The 15,469-nt window shown below is 35.9% G+C and overlaps 1 protein-coding gene across 1 annotated transcript in view; it reads left to right on the top strand.

Moving 5' to 3' along the window:
* The window catches only part of SPATA16 (spermatogenesis associated 16), a 223,503-nt gene extending 211,250 nt beyond the window's left edge, over window positions 1–12,253 (top strand). Inside the window, exon 10 of the mRNA XM_060010153.1 lies at window positions 12,062–12,253. Coding sequence (XP_059866136.1) covers window positions 12,062–12,253 — 192 coding nt within the window. The remainder of the gene's footprint in view (window positions 1–12,061) is intronic.
* Window positions 12,254–15,469: the final 3,216 nt, after the last annotated feature.

Below are 15,469 nucleotides of genomic sequence, written 5' to 3' on the forward strand. Positions count from 1 at the left end.
CCCAAAAGAAATCTTTAAGCCCAGCTGGTTTGACACCAGTTCCATACAATCTCTTTCAAAAAGTATAGGAGAAGGAAGCACTCTCCAATTCATGCTATAAAGTTAGTATTACCTGATACCAAACAGACAAAAACAGTACCAAAAACCAAAACCAAAGAAAAAAAAATACCCCTAAACCCTGCAAACTAATATCTCTTATGAATATACCTGTAAAAATCTTTTTAAAAATTTTTTAAATGTTAGCAAATAGAATTCAGCAATATATTAGAATTATATGCCATAACCAAGTGAGGTTCATTCCAGAGATGCAAACAAGGCTTTCTGAATATTTAAAATTCAATGTAATCTACCATATCAACAAAATACAGGGGAAAAAGTCACATAATCATATCAATTGAGGCATTAAAAAATTGACAAAACTTAACATCCATTCATGAGAAAAACTCTCAGACAACTACAAATAGAAGAGGATCTCCTCAAATTGTTAAATAGCATCTACAAAAATCCTAGAACTAACATACTTAATTGTGAAAGACTGAATGCTTTCTCCCTAAAATCAGGAACAAGACAAGGATGTCTGCTCTCAACACTCTTATTCAACACTGTGTTAGAAATTCCACCTATTGCAGAAAGGCAAGAGAAAGGAAGAAAAGGCATATATATCAGGAAGGAAAAAATAAAACTTCGTCAATAATGTAAGTAGTATTGTCAACACAGAAAAACAAAAGAAAAGTAAACCAAAAAAAAAAATCTTACAATAAGTGAGTTCATTAAGGTTACAAGGTAAACATACAAAACTCAATTGTATTTCAATATACTAGCAATAATCAGGGACAGTAAAATGTTAAATATAGTACCATTTACAAATTTCAGAAAAAGTGAAATGTTTTGGTGTAATTCTAAGAAAACATACACAGGACTTGTACACTGAAAACTACGAAACTGTAACGAAAGAAAGCAAAGATCTAAATAAATGGCGAGCCATGCCGTATTCATGGATTGGAAGACTCAACATAGTATAGACATCAATCTCTCAAAATTGATGGTTTAATGCAATTCCTATTAAAATCTCTGTAAGAATTTTCATAAAGACAAGACTATTTTAAAATTTATGGAAAGCCACAGTAAACAGAATAGCTAAGACACTTTAGAAAAAGAGTGAACTGAAAGGAATCAGTCTACTGGATTTCAAAACTTTTTATATAGCTACAGTAATCAAGACTTTGTGGTATTAGTGGAATGTAGACACAAAGATCAATGAAACAAAATTGAAAACCGTAAGTGAATTCACATAAATATGCTCAATTGATTTTTTTATAAAGGCACAAAAGCAATTCAATAAAGCAAAGATAGGCTTTTCAATAAATAGTGCAAGAGTATTTGTACATCCATAGGTGAAAACAAACCAAAAAACAAACAAAACACTTGACCTAAGTCTGACACTTGATACAAAAATTGACTCAAAATGTAAAACTTTTAGAAAAAAACATAGGAGAAAATCTTTGGAATCTTAGTCTATGCAAAGCATTCTTGGACGTGACACCAAAAGTATGATCCCTAAAAATCTAATTGATAAATTAGACTTCATCAAAATTGAGAACTTTTGCTCTGTGAAAGATTCTGTTTAAAAGGATGAAAAGACAAGTTACAGAATGACAGAAAATATTTGCAAACCACATGCCCAAAAAAAGACAAGTATTTCGATTTATAAAGAACTCTCAAAATTCAACAGTAAAAATTTAAAAAGTTAATTCAATTTGAAAGTGGGGAAAAGACATGAACAGACATTTCACCAAAGAGAATGTCAACTAAGCACATTAAAACATATTCAATATCATTAGCTATTAGGGAAATGTAAATTAAAACCTCAGTGTGATAAATCACTCCACACCTATCAAAATGGCTAAAATAAAAATTAGTAGCAGCACTAAATGCTGGTGTGAATGCAGAGAAATTGGGTCCCTCACACATTGCCGGTGGGAATGTAAAACAATACAGCCACTGAGGGAAACAATATAACAGTTTCTTTAAAAAACGAATTATGCAACTAACAAATGACCTAGCAATTATACTCCTGAGCATTTATTTATCTCAGGGAAATGAAGTCTAATGTTCACACAAAAACCTGTATACAAATGTTCATAGCAACTTAATTTATAATAGCCCAAAATTGGAAGTAATCTAGATATCCTTCAAAGAGTGAATCATTAAACTGTGGTGCAGCCATACCATGGAATACTACTCAGCAATAAAAAGGAACAAACTGTTGATACACACAACAAACTGAATAAATCCCCAGAGAATAATGGAGTTATATACTATATGATTCCATTTATATAACCTTCTTAAAATGAAAAAATTACAGAAATGGACAACAGATTAGTGGTTGCCAGGGGTTAAGGAGGTGGAGCCAGGAGGAAAGTGGGTGTGGTTAGAAAAGGGCAACACAAGAGATTTTGTGGTGATGGAACTGTTCTATATCTTGACAGTATCAGTGTTAATATCCTGGCTGTAATATTCTACCAAAGTTTTGCAAGATGTTACCATTAGGGCAAACTGATAAAGAATACACAGATTCTTCCTGCATTACTTCTTACTGATGCATGTGAATCTGCAATTATCTCAAAATAAAAAGTTTAAAAAATATATACTCAAACCTCCAAATAAATTATGCCATTCAATGTGGAAAAATAAAATAAAATTTTATTTTTTTAAATATTTATTTATTTGGCTGTGTTGGTTCTTCGTTGCAGCACACAAGATCTTCCTTGCAGCACATGGGATCTTTCGTTGCGGCGCTCATTGGGGGACACAGGCTCTTCACTGCAGCGCATGGGCTTCTCTCTAGTTATGGCGTGCGGGTTTTCTCTTCTCTAGTTGTGGCGCGGGCTCCAGGGCACGTGGTCTCTGTACTTTGTGGCACATGGGCTCTCTAGTTGAGGCTCAAGAGCTCAGTAGTTGTGGCGTGCAGGCTTAGTTGCCCCACGGCATGTGGGATCTTAGTCCCCCCACCAGGGATCGAACCTGCATCCCCTGCATTGGAAGGCAGATTCTTTACCACTGGAACATCAGGGAAATCCCCAAAACTAAAATTTTAAAAAGCCATGATACATTGTTTCGTGAACGAAGTGATAGCAAGGTTTCATAATTGCGCTTTAACTGTATGCTAAACATAATTTCTTTAAAGTGCTATCATTATGGGAATTTTCAATTAGGACTTGGTAATACAGTTTAGCTGGAAGTTTTTTGCACATTTTGTAACATATCACAGGTAGATGACCTAGATTTCCACATTGTACTTTTTTATGACTAAAATACCAACTAACATACAAAATTCACTAAATTTAAATGGAGAAATATGAGGCTTGTTTGCCTGTTTGAATGCTAGCCAAAAGCTAAAGGAAACTGCTATACTATGAATAGCAGAAACAACTCTGTTTCAGAAACTAAGTTTATTTTAGAAATTAATTTCAAGCCTGTTTGAAAACAATTGTCATTCTAATAAGAATTAAAATTCAAACCATTTTGGATGATAAATATTTAAAAGCATTTGGTCTGGAAACTAAACTGGAACAGAGCAAGGAAACTAATGTTATCAAATCCACTGTGGTCCACACTGCTAACCGCTGGAAAAACATCCTCGTTCTGTAACCACCACTACAGTCATAGAAACATGATATTTATTCCTGAGGATCCAATTCTTATTTCATCTATCTTTTGTCTTCTTAGAAGACATCTTTAAAAGCTTTATTTAAAAAAAAAAAATCCTTTGTGCACCCAATTCCTGATGCATGAACATGTACAAACATACCTAATCTTCTCTCCTAAATCCAGACTACATGAAATCCAATAGGAAGTCCCATTTCAAGCCCAGTGTCTTCCTTCTCTGCGTAATTTACCCATGCGTTTATGTTTGAGATCAACCTCCTCTAATTGCCATTATTGGAAAGAAACTACACTGTTTCCCAAGGTATATACTAAGCCTGTGCAGGGGGCACCACCAAAGTAGGGAGCATCAACCGACAGGAAAAGTGAAAGGTAGAAATCATCAAAGTTATGTATGAGGGGAAAATTAGAACTTAATTGAGCTATATGGCTTAGTACAGATCTCCTCAACTTACACTGGGGTTACATTTCAATAAACCCATCATAAATTAAAAAATACTGTGAGTTGGAAATTACTTAATACGTCTAACCTTCTGAACATCATAGCTTAGCCTAACCTACCTTAAATGTGCTCAGAACACTTAAATTAGCCTACAGTTGGGCAAGATCATCTAACACAAAGCCTATTTTATAGTAAGTATTGAGTAGCTCATGTAATTTACAATACTGAATACTGTACTGAAAGTGAAAACTAGGACGGTTGTATGGGGACAGGATGGTTATAAGTGTATGGGTTGTTTACCCTCGGGTCACGGGGCTGACAGGGAGCTGCAGCTCACTGCAGCTCACTGCAGCTGTCCAGTATCACAGGAGTATCAGACCCCATACTGCTAGCCCAGGAAAAGACCAAAATTCAAAATCCGGTCTCTACTGAATGCATATTGTTTTTGCATCATCATAAAGTCGAAAAATTCTGAGTCGAACCATCATAAGTCAGGGACTGTCTATAGCTGTATTAATTTGCTAAGACTGCTGTAACAAAGTACCACAAACTGAGTGGCTTGAACAACAGAAGTTTATCATCACAGTTCTGGAGGTTGATAGTCCAAATTCAAAGTGTCAGCAGGGTTGGTACCTTCTGAGGGCTGTGAGGAAGAATCAGTTCCATGCCTCTCCCCTCGTTTCTGGTGGTTTGCTGGCAATCTTTATCGTACCTTGGCTGTAGGAGCATCACCTCAACCACTGCCTTCATCTTCATAAGTTAGTCTCCCTGTGTGAGTGACTGGGTCCAAATATCCCGTTATCCAGTCATTTGGGGTTAAGGCCCACCCTAAAGACCTCATTTTAACTTGATGGCCTCTATAAAAACCCTATCTCCAAATAAAGGTACATCCTGAAATACTGGGGGTTAAGACGCCAACACAGGAATTTCGAGGGAACGAAATTCAACTCATCCCAGTAGTGTTTCATTTTAAATGACTCTGGGAGGGAAAGGGCCACCCAGATCTTCACAGTGACTCTCCTCCCCCTCACCACATCTGAATGACTCCCCTTCCAAAGCTCTATTAGGCCACGGCTGTGTGTCCCTTTCTGTTATCATCTCTTATCAGCTTTGCTTGTGTTGAGATTCTTGTCATTTTTTTCCTTAGTTTGTCCCCATTTCTAACTCTCTCTGTTCTAAAACTCAGTTTCTCCCCCAGCAAGGCCCTTGGTCTCATGGCCAGCCTTTGCATAAGAAATGGAAACTGGTACTATTGCTTTCACCTCTGGCTCACATGCCTTCAATTACCAAATGAAAATAGGTTGGATCAATGTGCAAATGAAGCCAGTCAGCCCCACAAAATGAGAGTGTCAGTAGCAATCCTCCTTCACAAGAAAGCTCTCAAGTGAACAGAGGGTCTCCTGACCTCAGGGCATCCCCATACTTCCCACCTACACAAAAGATACAAACCAATTTTATAGTAAAAGATTATTGGAGAAAATATTCAAGTACTTTTTATCACGCCTATACTGAAAGTGACTATGAAGTGGTTTTATGTGGGAAAACATTTTAATCTGTAAAAACGTTGCATTTTATCCTGGAATCTAGTAGAAAAATCTTAAGTTTCGATATGCTAAAAAAATCATTAACGAATCATCTGATGATTGAATAATATGAAGCAGTTAATAGGGTAAGAAAGAAAGCGTGCTATAAACTACCTTCTAGTGTTAAGCTAATCCGTAATAGGGGTCCTTTGGATGCAAGATAAAATATTGATACATCTGGAGAAAAAGATATAGGTCTTATAGATATGATCGTTTTATAAGTAAAATATAACGAAGTACTGAGAACCCTATTATCCATGGGTGTTTATATCAACCAGTTCGATACCTTTCTTTATATACAAAACTACAACAACAGAAGTGGTTGGATCCCTCTCATTTCCATAGTGCTTCTCCAATGTGGTACAAGGCAAACTGCAACGTGTCCTTCCACTGAGCACATTTCTGTAGAGTGAATCCAGGCCAAACTAAACATCATTAAAGTAGTACCTTAAAGTTGGAATGGATGTTAAAAGCTTCTTTAATCCAACCCCCAGCTCACACATGACCCAAATAATTCATACCTGCCCAAAAAGTCATCTAATGTTTGATTTCCAATCTCTGGTGATGCGGGTCACTATACCTTACCCTAAAACCCCTTCCATTTTCTATACAGTTGTGAAAATATAATATCTACTTTTTTATTCATTTAACTACTCATTCAGCTGTTTATCACTTCAACAGATATTTATTGAGAACCTATTATGAAACCACCAGGCACTACACAATGTGCTATTATAATCCTTGTAGAGGACTTAGACATTTATGAAGAGCTTTCCACAAACATCAAGCCATTTAATCCTCACAAAAACCCTGTAAATAGACTCTGGTTATTAATTTGTTATTTCCACTAGAGATGAGAAAATTAAAGTTCAGAATTTAAGTCACATCACCAGTGAAAGAACTGAGAATCAAACTCGTAATTCTAGATAATACTCTTTCAAATGTATAAACTAACACAAATTCATCACCCCTTCACATAACGATGCTGATATACCTAAAGATATCACAGATTCCTGTTATGTATTCTCTTCTCCCCAGTAAACACCTCCAGATCCTCCAACGTTTCATCATACAATTTGGAGTTAAGACCCTGGACATACCCAGAACCGAGTATGATAGCCCATATGAAACAGGACCTGACCAGAAAAGGGAAAAAACTATCGCCCCCTTTGAGACACATTTTAAATATTGTAGTCTATAATCAGATCAGTTTTGGGTAACCAGGGAATACTGTTGATTTACATTGAATTTGCAGCTAATATGTACTATCAGAAACTCATATCTTCCCACTCCTTTCTCTGCCCCCTCTTAATTTTGTCTGTTATATAGTGGAATTTTGAGATCTAATCACAAGACTTTAAAGTATGTCAAACACCTACACTTAGCACAGTTACTGAGGCAGCAACCTCCACAGAGTGGAGGTCAAAAACACAAGAACTATTAGATAAAGTTGTTTAGCTTTTAATTTTATTTCACTTTTATAGGTATGTTTTATTTATTTGTATTTTTTTCTATTTACTGGGCATACACTTCCAGATTCAAGTATTAATACTACCACTAAATAATAGCAATTCAAACCTATGCAAATACTTCACATAAACTGTTTAATTTAATCTCATTAGGACCCCGTGAAGCAATTGACGATGAAGAAACTTTCGTTCCAAGAAATTAAATAAGTTTGCCCAAAAGTCACCAAGAACATGCTGGAGCTGGGATTCCAACCCAGATATATCTGACTTTGACCCAGCAGGCTGTCCCTCTGCCATGACCACCTTTTTGTTCTGAATAACTGAAAGCGTCATTTTTTGTTTGTCTTAGGACTGTTTAACTGCCAAAATGCTTTTCACATGGTAAACTACAAAACAGTGGGTTGTTTTTTCTTTTCTATTAGGAGTTTTCATCATTCTGACTTTTAGCCTAGTACTAGGCTATTATTATAGGTCCATTTTTTTTTAACACATTCCTGATTATGGGACCTTTTTCTACCTCTTACATTTCTCACTAATCAATCTCATCCTTTTTCCCTAAAACTGTTCATTGAATTTTATTCCTTACCTCATTAAGATACCATCAAATGTCTCAAATGAGAAACTTCAGAGTCATTACTAATTCTGCTTGCCTTCTAACCCCAACACAGAATTTTTCATCAAGACTATAGCTCTTACTTCCCAAACATCTCTTAAATCCTTGATGCAGGCCCCAATAGTATTTTTCATATCATATTGCACTGGGCCCTAATTGATCCACCTGCTTCTAGTCTCCCTGGCTGCATTCCACCCCACACAATGTACCAGATTTATCTTCCTAACCACATAGCTAAGTATTTTTCAACTTTTTATAAGCTGACCCCAATCTATATTTCCTGCTGTGTATATCTCTACTCTCTGTTCCCCCATGCCCACATCTATGCTATGTGACCCACTCCTATCAAATAGCCCATGTTCTTTCACAACCTTGCTTTTTTGGATGCCATTTCCTCTGTCTGGAATGAGTTTCTTGTCCTGGCAAAGACCCAGCTCCTATCACCTCCAATACACCTCCACATTCCTTCAGATAGAATTCACTGTTCTGACATTTTTGCTAACACAATTTTTTGTACATAATTCTTATATAAACATTCATGCTTTGTTGCAATCATGTTTTCATTAACAGCCTCTCCTACATGAATGAGTTCCTCATAAACAACCATCTCGATATTTTTGCTTATCACCTTAGTACAGTGCCAAATATTGTACACAGTAGATGTTCAATAAATATTTTCATGAAAGAATGAAAGTACTTCCTTTGAGATCTGAGCTGACTAGAAATTTTCCTGTAATATATATTGGTCTGTTTAGTTACCTCCACATTTCTTCCTAATTGGTATTATTTGTTTTTGTACTGTTAGAATTTCAACTTTGAAATTTCCTGTACTTCTCAGGCTGTCTTCTCTTTTATGGTTTCAAAGTCATCTTTGTTCTGAACTTTTGACTCCACAGTAAGTCATGACTGACAGACTTTTGTGCATAAGAATTTAAAAATCCTCAGAAACCAGTCAATAACAATTTCCTAACTCTTTGATGAGAATTATGATTGACAACCATATGATAGGTGAGAATCTGCCCTTTTACTAAGAACTTCAGTTCCCCTCAATCATCCGGAATCCCCAAATTCTCTACAAACTCATTTGGTCTGATATTCACATCTCAGTAATTCCAAGTCAGCACTGGCGCACAGACAGACAAGAAAATGTTATCTGCCCTTTTTTTTTTTTTTTAATCTGCCCATTTTGCAAATGGGAAAATTAGACCCAGAATGACCAAGGAGACTATCTGATAAAGTTAAGCAAGTAGACCCTATACTAAAAAGAAGGTCTAATAAGGCCTCTGCTCCAAAAACTGGCTCATTTCCTTCCTTACATATTTCTTTGTGTTTTATTTCCCTAAGGGCTTTATAGAAATTTCTATCATTTGCAATCTGTTCTTCTTAGTTATATGAATCTATTTTCTCTTCAACCATCATTTTTCCTTCCTTGACTTAAAAAAAGAAAATAAAGAACCAGCTTTACTAAAAACATGTTGCAGCTCTCCTACACTTCAGTAAGTACAGAAGCTAAAACTGACTTACTTTACTGCATGTTCTGTCATTCATCTAATGGTATAATCTAAGAGAATAACCTCTGGTTTGAAAATTGTAAGGGCACATCTTAAGACTGGACAAACTTAAATCTGATGTGAGTACAAGTCATGGAATTTTTTGGCTTGGTGTGTCCTTGGAAATTATCCAGGCTAACCCTTTCTTTACTAAAGGCTGGTGAAAACTGAAGCTCAGAAAGGCCAGTGACTTTTCTGGTGTCACAGATCAAGATTATAAGCCAGGCCAAGAACAGAACTCAACACTCCTGACTCCTTTCCCAGTGCCCTTTCTACTTTTGGTTGTTTTGTTTGGTACGGAGACCACACCTTGTTATTACCTTGCCTAGACTCAAAGCTAAACAATGGTAATAGAATGATGGATTATGAAAGTGATTAATCTTTAAGAGAAAAGAAAGCCTTCTGATATGCTTCATACCAGTCATCACTGAGTATGGAAAAACACATGGGTTTCTGAACACACTGATGTCTTCAGCTCTATTATCAGAGAGTAGGATTGTTGAGGGTCTACCATATCCTAGTTATTGGGAATAGTGAACACCATGGACCTAGCTGCCTGCCTTATGGAGCAAGCCCAGACGGGAAGATAGATATTATATAAATCATTATAAACAATTAAGTAAAAACTTACAATATGCAAAGAGATGAATCGGCTGCTGTGCGAATATGTTACTGAGAGCCCCAACCTGGTCTGGGTTATCAAGAAGTATGTCCCTGAGGCACTGATGTTGAACCTGAAATCCAGAGGATATGTAAGGGTTCCAAGGGGAGTATTCCATCAGAGGGCATAGAATTAGGAAGATCAAGGGTGCAGAGAATGCTGCACGGTTGTGTTTAGAAAACTGAGAGATGTACCACAGGGCTAAGGCAAATGTAGTGACAGGAGACAGAATTAGAGACAGAAGTGTAACCAGATCACCCAGAGCTGTGTAGATCATGTTAAGGGCTTGGGAATCCCTTAGGCATTTTAAGCAGGGGGAAATGTGACCAGATATACATTTTAAAAAGATCATTCTTTTTATTAGGAGAATGGGTATTATTTATTAGGAGAATGAGTATTATTAGGAGAATGGGTTAAAAGGATAGCATGTAGACAGACCAGGCAGGAGGTGAACACCTAGGCCAGGTGAGACATGTACATAGTCTGTACTCTAGCCCTCCCAGTTTAATTCAGCAGTACTCTCTATTCCAATGACATAGCTTGTGTTTCTTCTTTGTCTTTTTTAATGAAAGGCAAACCAGTTAGTCAACACTGCTCTTAATAAACACAATCTTTAAAAAAGATAGCAGCCACCTAATGGATACTTTAAAACAATTATTTTTCTGTATCATTGAAGGAAGTTTTTCTTGTTGCATTAGGGTTGTAATTGTAACTGTACTTGGACTGACTGCAAACATTATCACTGTAAAGAGCTTTGACTTAAACCATACATTGTCAGTGCAAATAACATGAGTGAGTAATCAACTCTATCGAAGTAACAGTAAAGTGCTATCCATCGTGTTTATTTTGATTGTGCTCTGTGTTAATTTTTCACTTATGGTTTTGGTGTAAGTTGGATAGTAAAAATGGATGGAATACACAGAATAATTCATTGACTTCATGAAAGGATCCAAAAATATTCTGTCAATCATTTTGATGATTGCTGCAATAATCAGATATCATAAATATGTACTTTTGGAAAAATTTACCTGAAGTAATTTTAGGTTTTCAAAAAGAATTGTTTTCACATAAATAAATTATCTTATTTTCTTAAGGAAACCAATGGACAGTTTTCATCACCTTGTGTGATACAAGACCTAACTATAACATATAAATGAGTGCTACCATTTATTACTCTCTTTTTGACAATCTGAATTATCTTTTGGATATTACTCTGAATGATAAATCAAGTGATTTAAAAGTAGAGCTCAAAATTGGAAAATTGAACTTGTAAGTGCTTTTATCTTAAGTAGACAATATGTTAATATACCTTGAAGAGTAAGTGCTCTAGCTTTGAGCTAACTTTACGACAACAGGTTCTTCAGTGAGTGATTTTAGACTAATACAATATGCAGGTCTTGGGAATCAGGGTTAAGTATGAATTGTTATTCATCATGAAAGCCCAACTCAGCAGATATGTAAACTGTTTTACTCTGATAAATAGTATAATACATTCAACCAACTGTCACTGAATAATGATAAGTTTTCTTTGGAGAAAGACAAATAATTTATTTCTAAGAACTACTGTTTTGTATATCGTTATTTTATCTTATTTTATTTCAACTTTTGATTTAAAAGAGAAATGGCTCTTGCTAAGACAATGTGGAATATTCATTTTTTCCCAAGTTGGCCTGGGGTATACCAGTGCTAGAATCTCTGGTTTTGAGGGGAGTAGATTTTGTTTCATTATTCTTTTAGAAAATTGAATAATTTTTTCACCATTTATTCCTTTTCGAAATCCCTGGTTTTACTGATCAGTAAAGACAGCAGGTGATGATAAGCCCCAGTCCCATCCCCAATATATAGGACTGAGTGGTAAAGCAAATTCCTGCATGTCTGCTTCACGTTCGTAAAACAAAGGACCCTGAAATTAAAACAAAAAGGGGGCTTTTACATTTAATTGTGTCTGTCTCCGCCAGTTCTGTTCCAACATGGACCTGTATGTGCCGTTTACTTTTAAATTCCTCACCATTTTCCTAAGTACACAAAACCTGGGGAAACAACAATGAATCTTGTTGTATCTGTTTATTTCTTCTAGGTTGGACGAATTGAAGACTTTCTATACCAATTAGAGGATAGTTTCTTAAAAACTAAAAAACAGAGAACTGCTCGAAGGCAAAAAACAAAAATGAAGCGGCTTCAAACTGTGCAGCAAAAGCTAGTCACTGGAGAGCAGGCAACACCACCGAGACGTTCCAGAAAAAGGGCCAATGGCATCCCGCCAGCCTGACTGTGACAGCCCAGCAACAAAGGCCTACGCCAAAAGAATGAGGTGGTGCCCCTCTTGGCAAAGAGGGTCTACACTTCGTTAATCTCAACTGGCAGCAATAAATGTTCTCAGCAAGTTTGGCCTGACTCTTGCTCAAATTCGTCTTTCTTAGTTAAACAGCTTATAAAACAACCATTGCTGCCTCTTTCACCTGTCTTGCTCTTTCAACGTCGACTAAAGTACACCAGGTCTACCCAAGTCCACTTACAGTATATGTGCATATTCATGTGTATTCATTAGGGATTAGTCACATACCATATACAGATATGGATAATATAAATGCAGATTTTTTTAATTATAAAATGGATAATATACTTTCTCAATCCTTATAGAGTTAGCCCTACGTGGTATGGCTGATATCATCAGTTATTTCACTAACATCTGTATTCTTTCCTCTGGATCCTTCATATCCCCTCCCCTTAAATGACTCAACACAAATGCATATATTTGACCAGATAATGAGTCAAGAGCCATTACTCAAGACCTCAGTTAACAACAAGGAGGTTTGAAGATAGAGTAAGAAGATGGGACCCATATACAGAGTAAAATAAACAAGAAAATGTAGATTTTAAAAATAATGGAAAAAATAAGATCTCAGAGTACATTAATAACATGAAAAGGAAAAAAGGGAATAAAATATTTAGTGCTGAATTTTTCATTATACGGTGAGATTGTAAAGGAATCAATAATTTAGCCTTACGTATGTTAGATCTGTGTAGTCGTAATTATGCAAGATATAAATATTTTGAAACTTTGAAATAAATTACGACCTTGATTTCCCTGTGGACCATTTGCTTAATTCTCACCTTTATCAAATAGTTTCCTCTTTTACCCCACTCCACCCAGAGGTCATCATCATTGCCATCATGTTCCCTCAGGTTAGTTATTAATATAATGGTAGTCAATTAAAGACAGGGGCGTTTAAGAAACTCCTTTTTGTTTCTAGACTCACACCAGCAAGGCATCTCAGTTCTGTTCTCATAAGTACTGGAAAATAATTTCTTTCTATGGACACTTGAGTCTGTAACCAAATGTGGGAGTCTAAGAAAAATGGCTCAGCCTCCCATCCAGCCAGCTCTGCTGTTATCCCTTTTGACCGCTGTCCAGGAACTTCCTATTAATAAATATATATATATACACACATTTATATCCTTATAACATTTTATATATATATATATATATATATATATATATCCTTATAACATCTCTAGGAAACAGAACTTGTTGAGCTTTGAATTTAACTTCAGTGTTAAAATTTTATTTCCAAAAGAATTTCTATGTTCTGTAATACTTTAATTAATTTTTTAATTGGGATGGAATCTTAGCACTGCCTGTTTTCTGAAAGCCCTGTTGATATTCAGTAGCTGTTCAATTGCTTTATCTTTGTTCTTCAAAAATTAGTGTTCTCTCATTCCACAGTGCTAAAAGATTATATTTGAAAATAATATAGTTACAATTATTAGATTATGGTTTCACTGTTTGACCACTTCCCCCAAATCCAATACTAAATATCCATTGGTTGTTTTTCGCTGGGGCTTGGGTAGGGAAAGGAAGGCAGTTCCAGTTGGTCTTAGGAAGGATGATATAAAATGGAAATTCAAAAGAAACTTTTTTTCAGAAAAAAATTAATCAACACTCATAGCTCTTCAACAAGGTATCAAATAATTAGAATTCTTAATAGGTATAATAGCAATGTCCATAGGAATGAATTTCGCTCACTGTTTCAACATTAGTGTCAAGAGCCTTGAATAGCAATAATGCAGATGAAGGATTTGTAAAGCAATATATTAGTTTAAAAAACATAATACCAGAGAAAGCAAAGTTTACAAAGTACTTTCAGAATGCTTATTTTATATCAACTTCATAAGAATTTCTTCGTGTATGCATTTTCTCCCTTTACAATTGAAGAAACCAACACCCAAAGAGGTTAATGCCTTGCTTGACTCTAAAGACTTGTTCTGTCCCATACTTGCTGTTTGAAATGTGATCCATGAAGCAGGAGCACCAGCATCACCAGGGAATTCATGAGGAATGCAGAATCTTAAACTCCTCCCCAAACCTACTACCTCAAAGTCTGTACTTTTAACAAGCTCCCTAGGTAATTTATATATGCCCATTAAAGTTTGAGAATTGCTCTTTTATCATATTGGAAAATATAACATGACACAGGGCCTGATGATATGCTACTCTTAGGTTTTGGTCCAAAAATATTTCCTAATATGGTCATTTCTGCAAAGGTTTATGCACCAAAAGAACGAAAAATTAAAAGTTCAGTAATTACAGAAAATGTGTTTTTCCTCTGCCATTTTATTCTAAGATAGATAGGATTTTATTCTGTAACATTTCAAAAACATGAAGCAAAACAAAAGAAAGACATATGGGCCAAAAAGAAGTGGTATACGCTTGATGATCAGACCAATTTAAATATTATTAATTGTATAGCTAGTCCATGACCTAAATGCTTCAATCGTTTCCTCTGTCTTCCCCTATCATTTCTCCTATGTCCCTCCATCATTTACTGACATATCTAGATGGGAAGCAGAGCTCTGCTGATCTCTAGAGCTAGGGGCAACTTATCTTTCAAAATATCTAAACAGATTCTTTCCAACTTTTCTACATCAGGGTGATTAATTCTGTCCATAAAATGTATTTGAGGAGACTGCCACTGGGTATTATTCTGTAAGAAATAGTTCAAGTTCAGGAGTCCCACCCCCAGAGAAGGAATCCCAAAGGAGGCCACCTATGATCACATGAAAATCCTGTGTGTTCTGACCCATGTCTTCCTTAATGTCAGGTACTTGATCATTCTCAGTCATTCCTTCATCATTCTTCAAGGCACTTTGGTATTGTTTGTATGTGTAGGGGTTCAGAATATGTCATCCTAAAATATGCTACATTGGCATACTTATTATTTTGAATTAAAGGTATTTGAGAAACTGCCAATGCAAGAAGAACATTCTGAACTTCCTTTGTCCCCCGAAAGCAGGAAATAAATCTCCCATATGAAAGGTACGCTTCTCTGTAAAAGGAGGTAAAAGACATCCTTACTGCCAGAGACAGGGAAATCGGGGCCATAAAAGGCTATATTAAACAAACCTCGTTATTTCTTCACTGTTTACTAACCCCAGCCCAAACACCTCTGTCTTGGTAATTATAAACAAATTTATGGTTTCTTTG

Source organism: Delphinus delphis, chromosome 4, assembly GCF_949987515.2.
Source record: "Delphinus delphis chromosome 4, mDelDel1.2, whole genome shotgun sequence".
In the NCBI taxonomy this organism is placed as follows: Eukaryota; Metazoa; Chordata; class Mammalia; order Artiodactyla; family Delphinidae; genus Delphinus; species Delphinus delphis.